At 36.3% G+C, this 24,356-nt stretch overlaps 4 protein-coding genes across 4 annotated transcripts; 2 read left to right on the top strand and 2 right to left on the bottom strand.

Annotated features, from left to right (window-relative positions):
* On the bottom strand, window positions 1-4,079 carry s100v2 (S100 calcium binding protein V2). The gene is made up of 3 exons (XM_087787439.1): window positions 3,823-4,079; window positions 1,551-1,682; window positions 1-341 (listed from the first exon to the last, which is right to left on the bottom strand). Exons 1-3 carry the CDS (start codon window positions 3,829-3,831, stop codon window positions 180-182), a joined length of 303 nt encoding a protein of 100 aa, XP_087643565.1. The 5' UTR covers window positions 3,832-4,079; the 3' UTR covers window positions 1-179.
* Window positions 4,080-4,478: 399 nt separating this feature from the next.
* thap7 (THAP domain containing 7) lies at window positions 4,479-7,705 on the bottom strand. The gene is made up of 5 exons (XM_087785906.1): window positions 7,658-7,705; window positions 7,108-7,187; window positions 6,883-7,020; window positions 6,419-6,499; window positions 4,479-6,339 (listed from the first exon to the last, which is right to left on the bottom strand). Exons 2-5 carry the CDS (start codon window positions 7,185-7,187, stop codon window positions 5,289-5,291), a joined length of 1,350 nt encoding a protein of 449 aa, XP_087642032.1. The 5' UTR covers window positions 7,658-7,705; the 3' UTR covers window positions 4,479-5,288.
* A 1,938-nt stretch (window positions 7,706-9,643) lies between these two features.
* ssr2 (signal sequence receptor, beta) lies at window positions 9,644-12,503 on the top strand. Its single transcript, XM_087785907.1, has 6 exons — window positions 9,644-9,696; window positions 10,169-10,326; window positions 11,469-11,567; window positions 11,917-12,025; window positions 12,089-12,166; window positions 12,243-12,503. The coding sequence occupies exons 1-6, from the start codon at window positions 9,649-9,651 to the stop codon at window positions 12,348-12,350; spliced, it is 600 nt and encodes a 199-aa protein (XP_087642033.1). The 5' UTR covers window positions 9,644-9,648; the 3' UTR covers window positions 12,351-12,503.
* Window positions 12,504-13,435: 932 nt separating this feature from the next.
* Window positions 13,436-23,233, top strand: LOC148084365 (death-associated protein kinase 2). The gene is made up of 12 exons (XM_087787440.1): window positions 13,436-13,643; window positions 16,199-16,331; window positions 16,812-17,033; window positions 17,111-17,249; window positions 17,511-17,640; window positions 17,865-17,913; window positions 18,001-18,027; window positions 18,421-18,573; window positions 18,693-18,738; window positions 18,817-18,906; window positions 20,441-20,530; window positions 20,596-23,233. Exons 2-12 carry the CDS (start codon window positions 16,270-16,272, stop codon window positions 20,674-20,676), a joined length of 1,089 nt encoding a protein of 362 aa, XP_087643566.1. The 5' UTR covers window positions 13,436-13,643; window positions 16,199-16,269; the 3' UTR covers window positions 20,677-23,233.
* Window positions 23,234-24,356: the final 1,123 nt, after the last annotated feature.

Genomic DNA, 24,356 nt, shown 5'->3' on the forward strand with positions numbered 1-24,356 from the left:
TTTATGTTTTAATATTTATTACATTGGTTTTCTTACTGAAAATGGAGGGTAAACAATTCTGATTGGACACTTTGTTTCAATTGAGTGAGTATAAAATACGATATGAGAATTCATCATTTGATATACTAGCGAGATGAGCAGAAGATCTTGGTCCCAGTTTCCAAAACGATGTCGAGTCTTCACAGGAGGCTGCAGCTGCAAGATGTGCCCTTTTGGCTGCTCAGCAGACCGCATTGGTTGGTGGCTAGTGACTGGATGAGGCCCCAGAACTGCTTAAAAGAGATGCCCTCGTTCGCGTCAGTCATACCCATCTTCCCCAACAATGCGGACATATCGACTCCCTGTCGAGATAGAAATCAGATATTAGTCAAAACACTTATAAATACTCCATTTTAAATTCAAAAACTGTCAATTGAGTTTATTCTTGTGTTCAATATTTTGACCATGATACCAGTAATTCAGAAATAAACAACACGATCATAGATAAATACATTTGAATTAAAAACTAAGTGTAATTGAATGACTATGGGTGTAACTCTTCATCACCTAAGAGCCAAGCATTTCAACATCAGTAGTGACTCGTCCCATTACTTTACGTTCAGTGAGAGAGTTGGGTCGCTTTCCAAACTGACAAGATTATACTTTATAATCTTGTTGGATCCTCATAAAAATGTTGATAATGTGCGTCTGCTACGATAACCCAATATTGACATCAAATTGAAGTATTTGAAACAGTATTTTAAATGTATCAGTTTTATAAGCTTAGTCTTGAAGACATTATAAGTGTTTACTTTAAATATATGCCCTTTCTCTAAATGAACAGATTCATTAGAAGCTGACAATGTAAATAACGTTTTTTTTTTTAACTTTGCAATTAATCAGTTGTTTTTGTAAATCAATTCCATGCTCTAGTTTTAAGCTAGACGGCTCTGGAGAATTAAAAAAAAAACAAAAAAACAATCAATTGGACCAATGACAAATAAAACAAGAACTGGGACACAGTAGAACATTTATTAAATGTATAAAAAAAAGAGAATTAAAAAGGATAATGACTTTGATTAAAATTGACTTAGTTTTAATAGGAATCTTAATTAGACATTTGAGGGAGAGATGTCAACTTAACTAGTAAAGAGAATATAAGTTGTTTTATTCTGTTCATAACCTCTCATTGTCTATTTATTAGTCTATCTTTTAGCTTCCTTTACAAGTTTATAACCCCATAATAAGGGTAATTAATATGCGTATGCATATCATAAATAAATGTATACATGAGTTGACATTCATCACTGCATGACCTATACTAATAACGAACAAACTAAAAATACATATAGATTTTTGAGAATGGAATCAGCAGCATTAAAAAAGTAAAGTTTATCTTAAGTAAAGTACTCAGACACTACACATTGAGACTCATTGTTAGTAGTGTGATAGTAATGCTAACTTACAGTGAACAATAGCATGTGTTCAATGAGTCTGAGCATGTTTAAACTGCACATTGCCACTCCCTTCCAATCCGACAAATAGACACGGGGGGGAGAGAGAGCGTTTACCTTCGCCAGGTTTGGCAACTGGGAAGACACCATGCCTTTGAATTCATCGGCCTTCAGCTTTGGTGAGTTGTCGGACGAAAAAGAGTGGAACTGGGTGACCAGTGTGTTAATGGCCTTCTCGAGGTCTGAAAACTGCAGACAGAGAGAAAACCGACTTGAGTCCTAATTCACACATTAGTCTTTCACATCACAAAACAGTGCAAAAAGTATTTGTAACCAGAAATTATTTTCACATGACACATTTTTCTGAAGCCGCTCACTGTTCACACCAAGGCAGTGTTCAGAAAAAATGCGTTTAAAATGATTGTCAGTCAGCTGAGAAGGATTTCCAGATGAAGAATAAACTTGCTTGTAGCCAAGTCATTCCATTCTTATGACCCAATATCAAACACATTATTCCGATCGAATTTTGCGTTAAACTGCAGTACATAGTATATACTTGCCTCATAATCTTCTGAGAAGTGCAATACTTACTACTATACCTTTACTAATGTTTTATTGGACAGAGTAACATCTGTTGGGAGAACTTTTTGACTTAAAATATATAGAAATGTTGGTCTTGTGTTGTTCTACATGATGTGAAAGAGCCTCATCATGAAGTTTATATATATATATTTATGTTTTAATATTTGACGTCATAACCTGAGAAAGTCCCTGCAACCTGACAGATGTAACTGATCAGTTTGAACAAAATCGTATGTTTCTCTTTAGTCAGTGACATTCAGAAAGTGTCAGTACAATCATTCAAAATGAATCCATTAATCACAAAGAAATGGTATAGAAATCTTACCATTTAAAATAGGGAATGTTCGTATAAATATCTAATCCTAATGTACAAAAGGAAGTTTAAAAAAACCCCTCATATAATCTACTGATGAAATTAGACTTAAAGGGCTATAAAAAAAAAATCGTAAATTTAATTGACTCCCAATCGTAACCGTTATTGAATTTATTCATTTGCATTTTCATAAAGTAACAGAAGAACAGGAGGGCGTGGTCAGGAAAGGTGTCAGCCGATTTGAGGGGAATCTATTGTTTACAAAAGTAATCATAGATATGTACATAATCTTGAGGGTTTTAATTAACGTTCTAAAGTACTAAAGTACTAAAGTCCAAATTAGTCAAAAAATGAAGAAAAAAAAAACCCTAATGTGTAAATATTTATATATATAAATATATATATAAAGTATTCATAATTCCTCTATGTATGCATCTACATTTAAAAGTTTAAGATGTTGAAACTGAAGATCACAAAGAGAAATCTTTCAGAGAAAATCCAAGTTTTGGGTTGTAAAAAAAGAAAAACCAACTATGTGAGAAAAAGAAAGAAAGAAAAACTCAGATCTAAACATAAAAGCTCAACATGTCTGCATGTTAAGTTCTATTTGTTGATATTTCTGTTATGTGTGTCTACTCCACTGAGTTTTTCTTTCTTAATCAAAGCCAGTCATTCTAATAGTCAAGAACTAACAATGATTTTGAGTTTTTTATATACATTTTCTTAAAAAGTGTTTGTTTTGTTTGTTTTTTTTAATTCAACTATTGGTCCAACGTTCCCATGTGGGCCTCCATGAAAAACCACTCCCAGATATACAGCAGTGAAGAGAGAATTATGGTCAACCCTCAGTTCAAATGTAACATTCAAAACCAAGTGTGTAGATGTGGCTTTGTTTCCTGAAAGACTTTTGTCTGCCAAATAATCTATAACTTACGAGATTTAGCGATTTTATTGTCCAATAAAAGGAGTAGTTTGTTTTTTATAAAGTATCTATTATATTTTTCTGGGTGCGTCGCCCCCTACTGTAGTCAGCAGAGGGTGTGGGCCAACATTCCAGGTACACATGGTCACAAAGTTTTAATTTCACAAATTCTTAACCTAACTTAAGAGATGCTGTGGTGACTCGCTGCCATCTTGCAGACTTGACTAGAAGTTCTGAGTGAAACAACAGCTTAGTGAAAACCACACCCAAAGTTGAAGTATGACTGGAGTACCACAAGCTGCTGCAAGCCTTTCACCACCCAAACTCAGCAGACGCTCACAGACAACGTGTAGACAGAACGGCAAATGACCAGAAAGATAAGAAGCTGGAGGTCTGTTTTACTCAGATGAGGGGGAAAAAAAAGATTTTACAAGGCTGTCAAAAGTTTGTTCTTTAACCCCTTAAATGATTCCTGGAACGTTTTCTGATCATTTTTTAAAAATCTTTACTCACCTCACAAAATCTATGAGTAGAAAAACAAGGAGCAAGAAATGTGAAATAGGGGTTCTTACCTGAGTCATGGCGACTCTGGAGGGAAGTTTTCTTGCTGCGTGTTTGGCTGTCTGCTCCCGAGTGTCAGTGGATCTTCTGTTACCAGCTGCCTGTTTTCCAGGATCCTCCCCCCTCGCACGGACAAAACCAGGAAGAAGACGCAGGAATGCCTTTTCACGCACGGCTCAAATCTCTCAGCCTGTAAATTCTGTACTTTTTCTATGTAACTTTATAGATGACAATGGACGTCACAATTATTCTTGCACAAACTTATTGGATTGGAACCAAAGCAGCACATCTGGAAAGCTTTGGGTAAAACTTTTTATGCAACAAGGTTGGGCTGGACTGATCCCCGGAAGGTTAACCTCTTCACTGCCGAGACAAACAGGCACAATGGCATTCCTTCAATCCGGTTTTCTGAGTCAGCGGGAGTTTGCGCAAGAGTGAGAACCAGTAAACTGAAAGAGGTGTTCAGTTGATATCCCTGAAGGGCGTGGCACTATGTATGATGACACTGGGATTCAGAAAACCACAGAAAGCGGGAAGAACCTCGCCTCACAGATCTCAAAACTCACTAACGTTTTTCAATTTATTGCAGGGAAAAATCTCTTTTTTGGTGTCAAAATGATGTGAATCAGAAACATGAAAAAAGTTTTTTTCCCGTCAACAACTTCCACATATCCAAATATATTGGACTTAAACCTAATAAAGACCCATTCCACAGACCCTGAATGACCTCTGCCATGATCACATGTACTTATCATCGCGGTAATATTTTCAAACCTTAAAATGCAACGACTTACAATAATAGCAAAGACATCACAATGCATTTTTTACAAAAGGTTTTCCTTCATTTTACTATAAACTACTTATCAGTTTATACATCTTATTTCTGACCCCCTAATTGAGGTTACACATTCCCTTAGCTCAGAACAAATATACTACTGCAGACAAATGTTTACATTTGGATTAACACCTGTTGTTGGAGTAAATATGGTTAAGGGCGTTCTTAACTGGTCGGACCCAAAACCTCGCAGTAATAACAAGCTGTGAGCTAAATCAAGAAAAAGAATTTAGTCGCCACTTTTGGTCAATTGTTCTGCAGTGACGGCTAATTAAAGGGGATAAAGAAGAGTATTTTAAAAACAGGAACACTTTTTAAGAACATGTAAAGGTCTATTCCCTTCAAAATAAAATGTTTAGTTCGTCAGGCAAAGACCCACAAACCTTGTTTAGATCTGGATCACCCAGTTTAGAGACCTAATACATACATGTCTGTTCATACAGATTCAACTATAGCTAGTATATAATACAGCACAATACAAGTTGATTGTTTGCTTAGAAATGCCTGCTTTTAGGAATATTCTTCAAATAAATGATTGCACAGAAAACCAAAACATATCTACAAATAAAGTTATTTTGTTTCAAGGAACTTGTTTTATTGTTTCATTGTTGTTGCATCATCAGAGGCGCTTTTCTTGTTCCATCAGGGGCTGACGGAGAACTCTGTGCTGAGCTGAAGGTGGAACCCCTCCAGGTGCTTTTTGAGTTTCTCCCTCACATCCTCTCTGACAACAGAATGTTGATCTTTTCTACTTAGAATACCAACATCTCTCGACAGGTTCAGATCAGCAACCATCACTGTCGGCCTGTCACTAGTCACATGGTCCATCTTTAAAAAGCTTTGTATTCCATCTTCAGCGGTGACAGGAACCAGTATGAGGTGAGACTCTGAGTCTTCCTGTATCCAGTAGTGTTGCTCAGGGTCCTGAGGAGGTTCTAGGTCCGATCCGTCACAAATGTTCGTAGGATGAAGCTCCTGTTCGGTACAAGACAGAGGTTCTGCTGCTACTAGAACATGTTGTAACCCAGGGATTAAAAGCTCTTTTACTTCATCTGGTGCGTCTCTTATTTCATAACGGTCAACATCACTGCTCGCAAGACTCTGTTTGCGCCCCCTTTTGGACACAATCTTCCCCTTTTCCTTCGGTTGTTCTTTACCACAATACATGCAAGGAGTCTTCACTTCATTCCAGCCTTTAGTGTCCGCCAGTATTCCAGAATCCTCACCTGCATAGCACACCTCCTGGTCTCCTAGTGCCTTGCAAGGTCTCACCTGGTTCCATAAACTCTCTTGCGACCCATTTAAAGTCTGCTTCAGTCTTTTATCACGAAGTTTGAGTACAGTGCTTCGCAGGCGGTTCTCCCTCCTCCGGGCCGCGTGCAGCTGTCGTAACACCCTCTCCAGACAGTCGATGGCCTGATCGTAACGCCGTCTCCACTGCAGGGGGTGCAGTTGAGCATAACTGTGCTCCTTGGGCAAATAAAATCCCAGAGGAGGTGGGAGGCGCCTCATGTACCGTGAGGGTGACACGGGGTCAGATGGCGGTGGAGACGATCCCTTCATATGCTCGTTCAACTCTTCTTCTCCAACAACTGGTTGCACATCAGGCGTCTCTTTACCTCTGTCTACTTCTGAAGCGATCACTGCCGTCTTCTGACCGTCGTCTTGTTCCACCAGGACTGAACTCTTCTTGCTGCGAGAGAAAAACAGAAGAATCAAGGCCTATCCTCTATCATTTCACAAAAATGAATAAACTAGAATTGTTTTACTACCTGTTCTCCTTTTTCTTTGAGCGTCCTGATGGGAAATCAAATATAGTGGGTAACGCTTCTTCTCTTAATCTTCTAATCCCACTGCATCAGAAAGACAAGATTATTGCAGAGCCCTGTCATATGAGCAGCTGGAATCCATACATTGAGTTAGCATTGATGAAAATTCACGTTGACATGAAGGAAGTCACATGGTCATTTCAGATGTTTGTTTATTATTTTCAGTCTCGCTGTGACGTAATTTAATTAAGCTGATGTGACATTAACCTAATAAAAAGCATGTGGATCATAAGCTTATTAACAAATGTCAACAGTAATTGAATATTAAAGAGCAATCTTTGAAACTTGATGTCATATTACAATTGTGCATCTGTGTGTAGAATTTAGATTGAATAGTGGGGTTTGCTACATATTTAAAATTCAAATATGCAGACAAAAAATACGATGACATATTTTTCCTGCCTGACCTGCATCCCGTCAGTTCAAAGCTCTCTGGGGTAAAGTGCTTTGAGCAAAAGTAGACAAAATCTGTACGAGGATCCCAGCTGTCAGGGCGCCGGGAGTTGTTGATCCAAATGGTCCTTCGACCTGCTCTTTTCGGTAACCTTTGGAAACACAACGACAAAGAACCATTTTCTTTCTTGTTCATTTATTAAATCTAGTCCTCTTTGTCACCATCATGAAAAACCTACTTATGAAATGTGATTCCGGCAACACGGGTCTCTCTGTTGTCCCGTGACTTGCAGCCCCCCGCTGAACAATGTCTGGGCATCTGTAGATTCATACATTTAGTAACATAATTCATTAAGAACATTCAGAGGAAGATTAAAAAGCAGATTTCCCAACTACAGTACATTATCGTTACTGGATTTTGAAATAATCTAAAAGCCTTTTAGTAAAAGGTTTTTAAAAAAAAGAATATTAACATGAATAGAAACTAAATACAAATATTGCACTCAATTGACTTTTCACAACACTGTATATGTATGGATTATTCAATGTCACAACCAAATGCACGAAATATGTTCAAGATAGTATTTTTTTTTACCTAAAAGAAATGTTTTCAGTGAACTCACTGATTTAAAAAAATGTGCAAGTATTTAAATGCAAGTCTATGTTGGTTTGGTGCTATTTTTACGGATGTTAACACGCAAACCACTAAATAATACACTGGTTAAGAACGTAAATGGTCATCAAGCACGTAATTTCGTCCTAAGTATACATTAAAATAATGATTATTACCTTAAAGTGCTGAATTGACCTCACGAAGATGGCGGTCTTCTCCTTCGTTTTTCAGCATAGGATCCAGGAAACCTCCGAGAACGCATGCGCACGCATGCGCAAACAAACGCCCCCGCCCCCAAATTTTCTTATAGCAAAACAAGTTGAAGTTAAAAAATAAATAAATAACAGATTCTTATCATTTAACACATGCTGTTTAACGCGTTAAATTAATTTTTAATATACTTAATAATGGAATACACAACAATCCAATATTAATTGACAGGAATTGTGAGATTGTGAGATTAATTACCTAAATATGGACAATTTTATAATTTATTTAAAACATCCATTCTATATATAATTTTATTTCAATAGATTAATCTACAAAAGTAATTCCCAATGTATATAGATTGTCCAGGTGAACAGAAGACATTAAGATACATACCCCATGTATTTATTACTCTTTTAATGTGTTCAGTTTAGTTCAGTTTATTTTAAAAGGATACTTATTCTTAAACTGAAAAAATAAACGCTTCAATTCTAGGCTTTAACAAAATCTGTATTTTACCGGCAGCAGTTTTGCTAAGCAAGGTAAGGGGAGATTAGTGTCCAACCAATCTGCACAAACTTGATGTAAATACAAGCAAGTAGTATCGACACTATGAGGTTTGTGTACATGCATAGATTCCTCTTCTCAGAATGACAAACTGAAATTGGTTCAATCATTTACACGTTTTCAAACTACATGTCTGCACCTGTAAAGTGTAGTTTGTAAAACTGCAGTTAAACAGAAGGCGCTACTTAAAGTCATAATTATACCCTACACCTAAACTATATATTTATGTACATAAGCAACATATTTTAAAGACACAGAAGTATGCTTCTATATTTCATTTTTCCTTTTTTAAAGAACAAAACAGCGAAAAAGAAAAAGAAATAATATTTATGGAAACTTCTAAAACACTGGTACTTGGGCAGAAACTTTAACCAAGTCATTTAATTCAAGTATAAATAGTTTCAGTTTCCTGGGTGGAGGAATGAACATATGAAAACGTTACATAAACTGAAAGCCTCACCTAACCAGCGCTTGAATGATGTAATCATGGGTCATAAGGTGCCAGAACCCCGCGGGGCCTTCCCACGAGAATAAAGAGGATTTGTTCCCAACGAGTCTGACTTTGAGCTTGTTAGGAGTTGTTTTAATGTCTTTAAAAAAAGTCTTTGTGAATCATTATTAGACCGGTATTTCGACCATATATTACATTAACTTCTTTTATTTTCCGGATTAACAGAGATTTATTTTGTATACACACTATTGGGATAGCCATCACGTGAGCCCGCAGTCAGCGAACGACCGTCACGTTAGCCCGCGCTGAAGAAATCTTGCGCGTCTATTGCTAAGCTTACGCTTAAGCTAACTTGAAAATTGTTTTTGTCACGCAATAAATTAACAGTAATAATGTTTTATGTTGTATTTATTTAACCTGATGCAATCCTGTTCTATATTGTTTATTTATATTGATTATGTTTCCATTTATTTATTTCAACCAACAATACGAATTAACTAATTTAAATTGTGTTAATAGCGCTATAGCGGAAATCTATCTTGAACTTTTATGGGGTAAATTCAAAATAATATCATTATAATCTTTCAATTACTACACATGTATTCTAAACATCCTAGAATGAAACTCTTAAAAGCTTAGTGAAAAATTCCACTGGATCATGATTCATGAAGACCTTGACTAGTATCTTGGTAAATCTGGAGAGATTTTACTGTAGAAATTTGAAATAAATTATCCTTAAATATATGAAGACCTTAAATACTATCATGCTAAATTTGGAGAGATTTTACTGTAGAAATTTAGAGATAAACGTCATCAACAGCGGGTTTGCTGAAGTTTACCTGCAGTTTTGCCTCCTTGCGTTTGGAGGCGCTGTTTCTTTTTGGTAACAGTTCGAGTCCTACTAACCCACGTCACCTAAACTGCAGATGTAAAACTCTGCGCATGCGCCACTCCTTCTACACGGTTCAAGATTCGCCCAGGATGATGATGGTAATGTCTTACGAATCTTTTCATTTTTATCCTTATTCTTAGCTCACGTTTCTTTGCTGCAGACGCATGTATATGTTGTATAGTGATCATAAGTCGTAAGAAGCATAGAAACATGCGAGTGTTTACTAAGCGAGGAACACATTCATTCTTTTTTTGTCCACGTAAGCGTCCCGACAGTCTGTCTGTTGACTTCATCGATCTTTTTCTTGGTTCATCAGCTTCAACAGTTCAACTGAATTGACATTTAAATGCTTGACTTTTTATCGTTATCTTAGTCGATTTATAACACAATCGTTATTCGTTCATAGTCACACATCTCAAATGTATTTATTGTAAGGTTAGTAACACAAGACAATAGTGACTACATTTATATGTGTCACTTTCATTGTTTGTCATGAGCACTAATACATTTACTCCCATTGTTACTGTTTAAAAATGACATTAAATAATCATTCAATGTGTATGTTTACAGTTGAGGACGCTGCCATTGGTTTTGGTGCTGGCTTTGCTCAGCTTGGGCTCTGGGGAAGATGGAGCTCGTCTTCTGGCATCCAAGTCTCTGCTGAACCGCTATGCTGTGGAGGGTCGGGACCTCACTCTGCAGTACAACATCTACAACGTGGGATCCAGGTTAGTGTCTCTCTGGGTATGGCAGGTTCTGAAGAGATGTCCCAGTTCAAACTAGTTCAAAATAATTGAACAGTATGTGGTAAACAGCTAATCTAATGGTATTGTGGATTGAAACAAAGGTTTAAATAGTTTGATTTATCACACTGAATCAATAAACTTAATCTCTAACCTTTTCGTTCTATAGTCCATCCATGATCTCTGCTCCAACCATTTCATACTATTATACATTTGGGCTATTGGTCAAGATTACATTTTGGCTTTACACAAGTACAAAAACAGAATACTTGACATAAGCAATTATTTCTATTAGCCTTTCTGGCTTATTGTTCTCATCTTTACTGTATTGCTGCAGTTCTGCGCCCCACCCCTGTACACTTATGTTTTAGAGGAGAATTGCTAATTAAAATAGGCTGTTGTAATTGTGGTTAACAAAACAGTCATTGTACCTGACAAAAAAACCCAAAGGATATATAATTAAATTAAATAAATATAGAGCTCACATGAGCAATAAATTGTTATTCTTTTGTTATTTTCTACTTTTCTGGTTTAAGGTTCAGTAAAAATTTATGTTAAATAAAGAACATTTTCAACTCGGTTAAGTTGATTTTAATCATTATTATGACTTTTGCTATGATCACACAGCCCTACTATAGCTGCTACACTGCTGACCATAATCTAGATAATATGAAATACAATAATTGTTGTAATCCAAATTAATGTTAAACCAATAGCAACCAAAACTACCAATAGTGTCAAAGTTATGTGACAAAAGATAACGTCTTAATCAAGTTTTACATTTGTTTATTCAGTTTGTTTGTTTCTCACTCAGCATCTTGATCAGCTTGATATTATACTGAACTGGTTGCAATATAAAATATTCGGCTATTTCTTGCAGTAGGCTGAACATTTTAGCTATTTTCTGTTAAAACTTTTCATTACATTAAATGTTTGTACATGTTGTTCCCCAAAATAGTCAACATCTAGTTTTTTCAACATTTATCAAAAGGTCACCATGTTTGGTGACTCTTATTACCAACTTGTGTATCCCTCTTTTTTTAAAGGGAGAAAAATTATATTAAAAAAAATACTCTTTCTTTATTATAATGTGATTGGGGCTGTATTTGATCTCTTTCTCTCCCCAGTGCTGCCCTGGAAGTGGAACTTTCAGATGATTCTTTTCCCCCGGAAGACTTTGGGATTGTCTCCGGAATGCTCAACGTGAAGTGGGACAGAATTGCACCGTATCCTATTGCTGTTTTTCCTTACTTTTAGATCACTTCTTTTTAGATTTAACTTCCTATATACTTTGGAACAACACTTATATCAATTGTACATCAAATCAAAAGGTCATCACTTGTTGCTCTTGCCTCATTTACAGGGGCATAAAGATTTTAAACATTTAAAGCAACTTCTCTGTGACGATTGTGTTGATTCTAAAATACTGAATCATAATTTGCATTAATTCAATTAATAGCATTAATATTGTTTCAACATGAATGCAGATGTTTCTCTGAGGTACAAGGAAGAAGACCCAAACAGAATCTGTACCACTTTGTACTTGTCACATTACCTTAACTCAACTTACTGCAGTGCCAGTAATGTTTCTCACACGGTGGTGTTGCGCCCCCTGAAGGCTGGCTATTTCAACTTCACTTCTGCTACTGTCAGCTACTTGGCCCAGGAGGGCGGACAAGTCGTGGTAAATATTCAATTTCTGGATTGTGTCTGAGCATGAAGATGGATGATGGATTTCTTCTTGCAGGTTGGTTACACCAGCGCTCCCGGTCAGGGAGGAATCTTGGCTCAAAGGGAGTTCGATAGACGCTTCTCCCCCCACTATGTAAGTAGAACTGATGATCTCTTCTGGCCAGAATTGATAAGATCCCCTTGACAATGACCTTTTATCATGTCATCAGCTGGACTGGCTGGCTTTTGGTGTGATGACTCTTCCCTCCATCGGCATCCCTCTGCTCCTCTGGTTCTCCAGTAAGAGGAAGTACGACTCCCCAAAGAAGAAGAACTAAGGATTGAAGAGTTGGTGGTGGGAGAAGTTGAAGAGGGCCAGGGATTTCAGATTAACTTAACAACCCATATTGGGGGAGGAAGAAATAAACCTGTATGCTTCTTCAGTGTTTAGATATTCAACTCCAGTCAATAAAGTTCAGTCCTTTTTCACAGTCTTGTAGTTGTTTTCATTCCCACGAAGTACTGCGCTACAATTCAATGAAATCCTCAGACTAATACCAAAGTACCAACCTAAGAGTCTTACAAGCCGTTTTACAATACACATAATGTCAATCAATGTACATTGTTATCAAATCTAATTTTTCATTTTAGAAATGTAAACTTTATTCTTTTGCATCATGTCCTCTAGGGTTGCTGTTTTCATTTGTAATGTTGACTAATCCTCATTCCAACGTTTTTATTTGTTTAAGCCTGATGAAGCCCCAGACCTCTGAATTACTCGGTCATGAATCAGCTATGCTTCAGCGTTCTGCTGACATGTTTGTTGTCTTAAGAACTTTATTACTATTACCTTAATCCAAACTTGGAAAACCTGTTGCTCTGTAAATGTCAAACATTTCACATTATCAAAGCATGTTGTTCTCCGAAGACAGATGGGACATTGTCTTATTTCTTAGCCCTTGTTGAAATATTATTTAGGCATGAGATGTTAGGAACTGTATTAGTTAAGGCAAAGTTGTAACTTTATAAAAAACAAACTACACGAGGTCTACAGCAAAATCCGTTAGGCAAACAAATGTACACAAGGAGACAAACACACTGTCAAAACTCTTTAACAGTTCAGTGCAATATATAACTAAACAGAGAATTGCCAGAGACACGAGCTAATGTTCAGGCAGCCTCATAGTTTATATACATTTAAACAGAGCAACAGTATTTGATACGCAAGAGAAACTGGTTTCAGCTGGTGGTTATAGTTTATATTACAGTTTTGTGGCTGCAGTGTATTATTGCGACAGTTTTTACGATGCAGTTCCAAGTGTGAACCAGCAGATGGCAACATAAACGAGAGGACTCTCCACGCATGAATCGGAACTGACATCAAACTAATGAAAGGACGTTTTCCGCATTCTAGTCCAGCCTGATGCAGCACAGACACGGACACGGACGTCGGCGGGATTCATATGGGTCAGTTCTGCGCCGCGGTTCCGCCCCAGACTTTATCTCGTCCGTGCGTTCATGGGTGAGAGACGTAGTTGAGATTCGGTGAGAAGAGTGACGAGCGTCAAGAATGCGTCTCTCCAGCAACAGGTCCTGACAGGTAGACCAGAGGCTCGCGGCTCCGAACGAAAGTGAGTGACGAGAACTAGAATAAAACGCGCTTTTATTTAGGATCGGTAGAAATGGATTTATATCCCAGAAGGAACCAAGTTACCGAAGTGTTCACCGAGATTAATTTAAACGGATTATTTACATTTGTTAATACCTGTCTGTCAAGATGTTCCCATCTAGTGGGATGATCGGAATTATTATTCGTACCATGTTGTCCTGCTAAGGAAATGTTATTTACTTCATTAATATTGATAGATGGATGGATAGATGGATAGATGGATGGATAGATAGGTAGACTTTATTGATACCTATGATATACTTTCATTGATAAAATAACGAGTTTATTTTTGATTTTTGAAAACACGACATTAATAATAAACATCCTGTTGGTTATTGCCAACACAGTCTTCCATGCATTAGCTATAGAGCTTTATGTATGTGTACTGTAAGGTAATCTTTGTAAATATTTCATGAATTTAGCAGTGCAGTATGTGTACAGCTTTGTAATGTAAACCAAGAAATGTTATGATTCACATTTATAATAATTAGTTTAAAAAATACTTAATGTACTGTCTAAAGCATATATAAATTGAAAATGGATTCAAACTTATGTATATGCGTAACCAAAGGAGGAAGCAGAGCCTAATCGCAGACAAACATTTCTCTGGAAACTAACTCAGATCATCACATTTCAAATAACATTTCTATTTTTAAATTAAATATAATATGTATTTTTGCCATCTTCCATAATACGTTTTAGTCAATTACCTTTTTATTGGACAGTGAGAAACATTGGAATACATTGGAGTTTAACAAATTTACCTGTGGGATTGAATTGAAATTGTTCTTCCTCCAATTCAAATTTAATTTGTTTATCTGCAAACCTCCTTTCAAATATAATTCAAATTTGTTGAATATAATTGAAAATGTAGGAGGGGTTCTCACTTGAATTTAGAATGTTGCACTAGCCTGACAAGTTGTCGTCTTAGTTTGTCGGCTGTTGCAAACCAATCTATATGGAGTTAATAAGAACAAGACAAACAGACAGACTTGTTTAACTAATCTTTAAACATAGTTCAAATAAACTCGTACTGCAAGTTTTTACTGTTACGATTAACAAGCATTTCAATCAATATCCCTCCTTCCTGTAGCAAAGTTTCAAGTGTCCCATGTCAGCAGCAGCCACTCAATGATTTTCCAATTTAAAAATAATTGACAACTTATTCCAGTATTGACACAGAGAAACGAAGAACTCATCTATCGTCCATAATGCCCATTTATCGAATGTTTGAATATTTACAGGTTACAGAGCTGTTGATCCGAATGACTAAAATCTCTAATTCTTGAATAGTGGTCACTTGTGACACATGCACGCACACACACACTGCACTCACGTTTTTTTTACTTTTGCACCTGGACAGCAAACATTCCAAACAAAGTCTAAAACAGTGAGAAGTATTTGAAACTCCATTTCTTTCAAATTTTACATTTTATTGTATGATTTCGCAATCGATCCAATGAAAAAACTCCTAAACATTTCTGTAACAGGCTGTGTTCGACTAGTACAAAGTTGACTTAATACACACTCGAATGCTGGCTACGTTTGGACTTGGAGTTGATTCACATTAAGAAAGTACTTGGCATCGGTAAAGCTTTGAAGTAAAAGTGATAATTTAAAAGCTGCTTGTGTGTAATTGTGGAACTAGTATGTTTTTTTAATGAGTTCATGTAGAAGAACGGAAATTTCCTTAGAAGACAGACTCTGTAATTAATGCGTCATTTTTTATGTTAGTTTTTTTGTTGTTGTTGTAATCAACAGGATTACATTAAGGCTTTTTCCAGGTTTTTAGTTCCAGTTATTAAATATATTAATTATAAATCTGCTAGTCCAGTTTCACTATTCTGCACCGATGCCTCAAAAGACGACGAAAATCTGTTTGAAGATTGAATTCTTATATATTTAATCTACTAATATTCAAGTCGAATTGTTTATTGTATATGGTCATTTTAATGATAAACAAAAACACTAAATATTAAGTCAAGAGAATCGTTAATAATCAGAATCCATAAGGAAAATCAGAAAAGGAGCCGAAATTGTTGAAATCCAATTGATGCTTCACCCTTCTGATGATAAACTAGACATCTGCAAACAACAGACAACTCTTGAGTGTTCGCAAGAGCATCTACAGATACAGTATATTCTTTTTTATTATTATTGATATCCATGGTAAAAACATATGGATCATATCTTTGGAAATAATTATTTCAATGTTTTCATGTGAAGTTTCTTGTTAACATTGTGGTTGAAAGAATGAAAGAGAACTTGTTCTCACTCTAGGAAATCTACTTCTTACACAAGACATTCTATCTGAATGGGCTAAAATATAAATAAAGGACGACATTGGTGCTGAATATGAAGGTCAACCATTTAGAAACATTACACAAGAGTTTTTTTTTCAAGATTTCTAAATGTATTTATTGATCTTTTACTTCACCTCAACACTGATGTTCAGAAATCATGTATCAGAATTGCATGGTTTGAACTTGTCAAGTATGTGTTGTCTTTGTTGCTCAGGTCTGATTGGGTCGTGCAGAACTGATGGAACATCAGGTTTAACAGAAATTAGGTAACTGTCGCCTGTCACCATGGCGATGTTCAAACCAGAGAATGTTGAAGACTTCTACAGTATTGGTGACATTCTTGGAAGGTAATCTACGTACACAGGATTTTCATCACCAACAAGTCTATGGCCTAAGTGGACTTAGCCTTTTAAAGCATGTATTTTAGCTGTGTGTTGTTTTTGTTTGTTGAAGCGCTTTGTGACCCTGGTCTAGAAGGGTGCTTTACAAATGATGTTTACTTACTTACTTACTTACTTACTTACTTACTTACTTACTTACTTACTTACTTACTTAGTGTGTTTATACTTTCCCAGCATATAAGATATTTAAAAGTCCACTTGGTTGAAATTGTTTTAAAAAAAAAGTTCTGATGGAAAATGTAATTCTTGCACTGAGATATGTGGTTAGTGTTTCCATATCAAGAAGTAAATACCACATTAAAAGCATCTACTCAGTATTTTTATTTTGATCCTGTCTCGGTGGTTTACATGAGTGAAATTTAAACTTGAATTTGAGGTGTGAAAAATAACTAAACCTGAGTATATATTTTACTTTTTGCGATCTAGAGGGCACTTCGGCCAGGTACGTCAGGTCACTGAGCTGGCGACCGGGACTCCCTGGGCCGGCAAATTCATGAAGGTGCGGAAGAACTCATGCAGTCGGCTGGGCACGGATAAGAGCAAAGTGGAACAGGAAGTTGAGGTCCTTCAGGCTCTACAGCACCCCAACATTGTTTTTCTTAAAGATGTATTTGAGAGCAAATCAGAGGTGGTACTTATTCTGGAGATGTGAGTCCTTTATTCCAGATATCACATTCTCCGTTGTTGGGACAGTAAATAGTTACACAAGCATCTTTAACTTTCAGTGTCGGTGGAGGAGAACTGTTTGACTTCATCGCAGAGAAGGAGAATCTGCTGGAGAGTGAAGCCATCGAGTTCATGAAGCAGATCCTTGAAGGACTGGGCTTCATGCACAGCAAGGACATCGCTCACTTTGATCTGAAGGTAGCGAAAAAGTTATGATTTAAAACACCGTTGTAGTGTCTAATAGATAATAACACTTTATTTCATTGGTTTAATTTAAAAGTGTCTATTTGGCATTGGTATGATATTTGATATAAATGTTATGGTGTTGAGATTTGAATTATCTAAATCATTGTGTTTCTCATAAGAACACATTTTATACATTATAATATGAACCTTGATCTTTCTAGCACACACACTTCTTTATCTGCGCACCCTCATAGATTTGTTGTCTCCAAACAGCCAGAGAACATCATGCTATCAGACAACAAGTGCCCGCATCCCAACATCAAGCTCATCGACTTTGGCCTGGCACACCGCTTCTACCAGGGCGAGGAGTACCGGAGCAGCAGTGGCACCCCTCAGTATATAGGTGAGTCTCTGACCCGGATCACAGTTGACAAACAAGCTATTTTTACTTTTGTAATACAGTCGTTTTTTTAATGTCATTATTGACCAAAAAAAACAAAAACAATATAGGATTTGTGTATGAATCGCAGAAAAATGATCTTTGGTTTAATAAGATGATAGAAATGAATGAAATTGCCGTCTCCCAACGTCATGTGGCAAAACCTATATTTTTTCTTTCTCTTGCAGCACCAGAGCTTATCAACGGTGAGCCTCTGAGCACAGCAGCAGATATGTGGTGAATATTGATGATCATGTTTTATTTGAGTTTTTTTATATGTCTGACCACATTTATCTCTGAGCTGAATATGACCTTATTCTTTAGGAGTATTGGCGTCATCACCTACATCCTGTAAGTGATTTCAATCTCCTGTATTCAACGTTCCAGATTACAAACACAAATGTCAAAATGATACAGAAGTTCAGACTCAAATTTAACTTGAAAAAAAAAAGAATAAAGCTCTCTGATTGCATGTTTCTTTTTTTTTAAACATTGTCTTATTGTCTGTTTTTTAGTTTACATTTATAACCTGGAAATGTCTTCTTTTTTTTTTTACTCACTCAATTTGTTAATTATTTGGGTACATTTTTTATAATTCAGGAACAAACTTAATTCAGTTTTGCAAAAACATATTTGTTGACAGTTTATTTACCTCAAAAATCCACCTCTCAAATCTTTATCTGGTTAATTACTGTACTGTGACAAAAGAGATTTGCAGCTAATCCTTAATATGCTCCTCCTCAGATTAAGTGGTTTGTCACCGTTCCAAGGCGACAACAACGATGAGACTTTGAGGAACGTCATTGCCTTAACTTACGAGTTTGACGATCACTATTTTAGCCTCACCAGTTCTTTGGCCAAAGATTTCATCCAGAAGCTGCTGGTGAATAACCCGAGGTAAGTTCATGTGATAGAGATGAGCTGGTCCTGGTTCTTCCTGGAGTCCAGTTCTGCCGGGACAAACATTTTATGACTACGATGTTTTAAATCGTACGCATTTGTCTTTGACTTGCCAGTGAGCGGATGACGGCCGAGGAGAGTCTCCGCCATCCTTGGATCAAGGTCATTTTCCATCTCTCCGCAAACTCTCGGATGTTACTTTGTGTTTCTCTCGTGGAACTCAAACCACTTCTGTTGCAGCCGGTGAATGAGAAGCAGCTGGCCAGAAGAAATCGATCGTCCATCAACATGAAAAGCTTTAAGAAGTTCAATGCCAGAAGGAAATGGAAGGTGAGTCTCTGGACGCACCATTCAAGTAACGATAGGAAGGGATTCACTGTCTATAGGAAGACGGTAAGAGTAGGTTCACAGAAATAATAATTTCTCATCCTTAGAAGGACCAAAAAAACGATCCTTTGTCCTACGGTGCAGTGTCTGTGAGTGTCATGTGACCACCAAACTGCTTAACAGCATTTTCTTAAATGAAGTACTGAGAGACATTTTCAACTTACCAGGAAGATAAAACTAGAAACCGACTCTTCAGACGGTCTGTAGGTTCCATGACAATTCAGTCACACCTTTCTGCCAGAAACTTTTTTTTTTAAATCTTGCACAAAACAGCTTCAAGTTTCGTTAAGAAGCTGCATGAACTACTCGGTAAAGATGTTTCCTGGTTTCATTATCTGTGTCTGTGTCTGTGTCTGTGTGGTTTTCTTGTCCAGAAGTGTGATCTTGTGGTTGTTTCACCCTCGATGTCGCTCTTAAAGTACAGAGCAGTCATTTAATTTCTGGGCAAAATCACAATAATGGCGACAAAAAATTCTCAGTTGAATCATGTTTATTTTGTTTATTAAAGGACTTATTGGTATAATTAGCTGCTCAACTGACATTTGTGAAAAGTGATGACTGGATATGAGCTGGACCCAAATACAAGTTGAACAACCAAGCAACAGGCACAAACTGAGTTTACACACAGGTTTATTCACAAAATACAAAGACAAAAAAATAAATGTTCAAGCGTTGACTCAAAGCGTACCAAAAACAAGGTGGTGATCAAACTGAGGAAGACGTAGACCAGTGATGACAATGTGGCGCCTGTTGCTGAGAAAGAGTTTTATATATAAGCTAAACCGCTGATTTATTTATAAGCTAATGCAAAGCAACAGGCACCTGCACAAACTCAGGAAAGAACACAAATGGGAAGTATTACAATAAAAAAACACAAGACATAAAATAAAAGGTTACATTTTCGTAAAGAGCCTGATTGGTTGAAGACTTAAACAGACGTTTATTATAAATGCATAAGCAGCCATTTCTTTATTTCCTTGTTGGCCAGAAAGAGTAATAGTGAGCTTAATGGATGATGATAATCTGAGATTCTGGCCTTGTTTATGTAAGGAGTTCAGTCAGGTACGGTGCAACATCAACACAACTAGGAGCATTTGTAGCAGATTTAAATGTTACTGCACTTCTTTAAGGTGTATAAAAACTGTACTATCACAGTGTAACATGTTTAATGGTGAGACAAATGCCACTTTTTACATGCTGGCACAGTGCATCAAAACATTCCAAGATGTTACATGGATGTGACTCATTTATCACTAATATGATTTAGTTTAGTTTTATCTTAGTTGTCTTGAGTTAAACTTGAGATTTGTTGTACATTTTACCGTGTTCTGTGGTCGGATGCTGCCATGTTGAGTTGGGAATCACTTCGTCATCACAGGCTATACGGTTAAATTCTAGCTCCAGTTTACAGATTCAAGATGTATCGGACTGACAGGCAGCAGCTTAATTCATTTGCTTTGACCTCTCCAACCTTCAGATGTCGTACAACATGGTGTGGATGTGTAATCATCTGAGGCATTTGAATCTCTTGAAGAAAAGCCGCTGCACAGATCAGGACGAGGAAGAGGTATGTTCTCGGTTCACCTCGTGGACTCGAGCGTCTAAACTTTTAACCACGTGAATCTTTCGTAGAGACAATGTGAAAGTGATGTAGAAGACATGGAGAGCAAGCCTGCCTCGTTGCTGCGACGACGCCTCAGCAGCAGTTCCTAAGATCAGCTCGCACAAGTCACAGTACAGTCACACAAACACAGATTTGTTTTGTTTATTGCTGATCATGCAGCCGTTGAGAGAACTGATCCTGAGTTACTCTTCCCTGAGCCCGACTCGTTGTTACGTCTGAAAGAGGTCCGGCTCAGATTTGTCGAGGTTTGATCTATTGTGTGGAGGTGAACGCCTCCAATTCTGACATCACCTACAGAGACACACTCTAAATAGCACACACAGTCTAGGTCATAATTCCTAACTGGTAAAGTGGTCGTGGAGATGTTTCCAGCCTTTGTTTGGGAAAGAAAAAAATAGCTTTAATTCTTACCAATAGCCAAATTAGTGGCTTTATTTACCAAATAATTTTGCCCTGAAATTGAATTTGTTTGACAGTTGCCCAACTCTGTCAATTTCAAGATGTGACAGTTGTTATAAATACTATTTTGTTATACATGTTTCAGGTTCAAAATGCTTTTTTTTTAGAGGTTTTTTTTTCTGAATTTCACAGCCTGACATTACTGGGAGATGACAAGTCCCAAAGCCAGCCCAGTTGAGAAACACTGATCTAGCCCAGGGAGGTCACACAAATGATTTAATCGAGGAAAGACGATTCGTCATTGACTGTTTTATTAATTCATAAATCACTGTGAAAAGTACATTCCAAGAGTACAGACCATAAATGTCATAGGACTCATAATCTCTACAATAAAAAGCAAACTTAATGTCTTGTATTTGTATATTAAGTGTGTTTATCAACAAGAGAATCATTTAAAATAATTGCACATTCGAATGCCAAAAGCAATGAAGCAGATGATTCAAAGCCAGGCCCATCTTTTTGACGACGGCACTATTTATGTGTGACTGTCTTTTATGTCTATTGGAAAATGAGATTAATGATTCAAAATTAAAATCTTCAGCATGTCACAAAATACTGATTCACAGATTATCTGTTCCAGTGCACAATAGCTGAAGTGTTTTTCTTAAGAGGGGCTTCTCAAGAAACGAACCGAGAAACTACCTCAAGTGACTTTCTTTCAACAGCATGTAGTCCGGACACGTCACGTTATTGTAGTAGTTTATCCCAGCAGGGAGTAAAGAAAAACACCCATAATGTTACAGTGATCAGTTAGATTAAAAAATAAATCATATTTTTCGGGAAAAAAGTTTTCAATTTAACTGTCAAAAAAATGAGGTAAAGCTCCTCTTCATCTGATGAACCAAATTGAATTAGTCAAACTGGATATACTACATTTTCCACCGCAACAGTTTGTGCTTCAGATGAAGGTTCAGAAAAAGTCATTGCTTTACAAGGCGTATGATGGGGGCAGAACAAAATTATAATCTGTATATGGACCAAAATGTTGTAGAAATCTATTTTAAGGTTGTTGGTGCCACCACTGTACCATGCAAAACAGCTTGGTTTGTTAAGAAAATGATAAAAAGTGAGAAAATATTCATCACATTATACATACATGTACATACAGAAGACGCACAGTAGATGGATTCTGGATCTCTGTATCTCCTATAGTGAGTTCTTCATTTATATTGCTATGCAAATACCTCTGAAGTGATTCTGAACTGAGAGGTGCAGACTTCATTTATTGACAGATGAGAGACGAAGCTCATTTCTTCCTTTGTTCAATTTGAAACTATGTTGGGAAAATCTAAGGACATGTATGACATCTTAACAGTGACCTGAGCACAGATCATATCAAAAGAAACCAATATTGATCTGTGAAGTAAATGCATGTGACAAAATTCAGTGTTGGTGTGTATTTAAACCTTTTTAACTATTCAACTTATCCTGTGAAGTAAGTAAGTTCAAGAAAGTGAGAGATTTTATTTATTTGATCTCAATCTTGACATTAAATTCATCAAATGGTGCATGTCTGGAATGATCCGAAACTAAAACTACTGTATATCTGTATAATGGAAAAACATGAATATTCAATCAAGTCAAAATCAAAAAATCCAATCAAAATATTACATAAATTACATCCTACATTTCTTTCTGAAATCATACAAAGTGTAATTCTAAATAAACATTTTTATAGGTATATCTTGGTATGAAGATGAAGTTCCTATAATGATTTCAAGAATAATATCATCAAAGATAATTCGCACGTTTTCATTCGTGATATTAAAGCTTAGTCTGCTTGTTAATTGTGATGCTGCAAAATTCAAAAGGTTTCCTGGTTTTTTTGTGTGTAACAGCTTTTTGTCTTACTCTTGTATTCTGGTCATGAACATTGGTAAAGATGAAGATAAATTCTTTCATGTTTTTTTCCTACAACTAGGGAAACCTGAACCTTCCTTGATTTATAAAACACGATTTATAATGATGTGACAATTTTGTGATGCAGTGATGTGTTTTATTTATCAAGAGGAGATCTCCAGAGGGATCAATAACGTTTTATCTATCTATAAATAACATAAAACTGTGAAAGTAGTTAGAGTTTAGTTTTTTATTTTAAGTTCAATACATGTATTTTTATGCAAATCACACCAAAGTACGATACCTGTATCATGAAACTTGACAATAAAATATTTTTGATTCTGATTTAATCTGATTCTATTTGATTACATGTGGGTGTCATTGAACTTCTAAATAAATTGTTGTTTGTATATGTGCACCATAGCATTATTGAATTAATTATTGGTGATTTATTTGTTTTAATCTCCAAAACATGGTGAAAAAAACGTCTATTTTTTTACATCAACTACCTTATATAATGTTGTACATTTTATGTTCACCGTCTTCTCAATTTGATATTCATTCGGTGTGGACTGAAGAGAAATGATTCTGGTTAAGTGCAAACTGGATCGGACTATAGTGATCCAACCTAGTGCTTTTTTAAACTTTTCTTTTTAAATAATCTCGAGGCACACAAACAGCCTAGAAATAAAATGAATGCAATCTGTTGCCCAACAATATAAAGTGATTCTTAAATAAGAATGAATTAAAATAATTTTCTAATTATCCTTAAAACTCACCCAGTCTTTGTTTTATGTTTAAATTTGGCCCGCATTAATACTTAGTTCTTCGTCTGGATCCGAATCCCAAAATCCTCTCACAGTATAGTCTAGCCACTTGCTGCCACCTACTGACACGGGAGAGTATTACACAGTTTCCACCGGACGCTGAATCCGAGCCTACATTTTGATTTGAAAGAGCGATTTAAATGATTTACCAGCCAGTCTCTAAACAGCCAAGACATTTCACAATGTCACAATATATATCGCCCTTGTTTACATACGTTACAATAAAAGAAACACACATTATATATATATATATATATATAAATATATATTAAATTGAACAACCTAAGCTTCACTCATAATCATTTGTTTTAATTAAAAATGTCCAGATGGTGTTTGTCGGAGGATGTTTGAAAGAGTGGCAAGGTGAGGTGAAGGTCAGTGGGAATATGTTTAGCCTTTCTATTTGTTTTGGCCTCCCAGTAGCTGAAATGTCTGGAGGCAAAAAGCTCTTTACCTGAAAAACAAATTCTATTTCATGCCTTAAGCGTTTTTTATAGTCCCTTGTTTATTTGAACAACAATTCCTCCTCTTTCCTTTGACTTTTACATCACTACTCTCCATTATATACTTCTATTATTTAGGGTTTTCATAAATCTACATCATATTCTAGATTCTGAAACTTTAATCTTGCAGCTAATGAATGA

This window comes from Callionymus lyra, chromosome 3, assembly GCF_982586985.1.
Source record: "Callionymus lyra chromosome 3, fCalLyr1.hap1.1, whole genome shotgun sequence".
NCBI classification, from domain to species: Eukaryota; Metazoa; Chordata; class Actinopteri; order Syngnathiformes; family Callionymidae; genus Callionymus; species Callionymus lyra.

What these genes read in the sequence shown, in the direction of transcription:
- s100v2 (XM_087787439.1), bottom strand. An exon ending in AGTTGCCAAACCTGGCGAAG is followed by an intron (nt 342 to 1,550) that starts GTAAACGCTCTC and finishes CTATCTCGACAG; the next exon opens with GGAGTCGATATGTCCGCATT.
- thap7 (XM_087785906.1), bottom strand. Translation starts at nt 7,187, where the DNA reads ATGCCCAGACATTGTTCAGCGGGGGGCTGCAAGTCACGGGACAACAGA. An exon ending in GCCGGAATCACATTTCATAA is followed by an intron (nt 7,021 to 7,107) that starts GTAGGTTTTTCA and finishes GTGTTTCCAAAG; the next exon opens with GTTACCGAAAAGAGCAGGTC. An exon ending in TTTGAACTGACGGGATGCAG is followed by an intron (nt 6,500 to 6,882) that starts GTCAGGCAGGAA and finishes TTTCTGATGCAG; the next exon opens with TGGGATTAGAAGATTAAGAG.
- ssr2 (XM_087785907.1), top strand. Translation starts at nt 9,649, where the DNA reads ATGCGCCACTCCTTCTACACGGTTCAAGATTCGCCCAGGATGATGATG. An exon ending in AGGAGGGCGGACAAGTCGTG is followed by an intron (nt 12,026 to 12,088) that starts GTAAATATTCAA and finishes TTCTTCTTGCAG; the next exon opens with GTTGGTTACACCAGCGCTCC. An exon ending in GACGCTTCTCCCCCCACTAT is followed by an intron (nt 12,167 to 12,242) that starts GTAAGTAGAACT and finishes TCATGTCATCAG; the next exon opens with CTGGACTGGCTGGCTTTTGG.
- LOC148084365 (XM_087787440.1), top strand. Translation starts at nt 16,270, where the DNA reads ATGGCGATGTTCAAACCAGAGAATGTTGAAGACTTCTACAGTATTGGT. An exon ending in AGCACAGCAGCAGATATGTG is followed by an intron (nt 17,914 to 18,000) that starts GTGAATATTGAT and finishes CTTATTCTTTAG; the next exon opens with GAGTATTGGCGTCATCACCT. An exon ending in CTGCTGGTGAATAACCCGAG is followed by an intron (nt 18,574 to 18,692) that starts GTAAGTTCATGT and finishes TTGACTTGCCAG; the next exon opens with TGAGCGGATGACGGCCGAGG.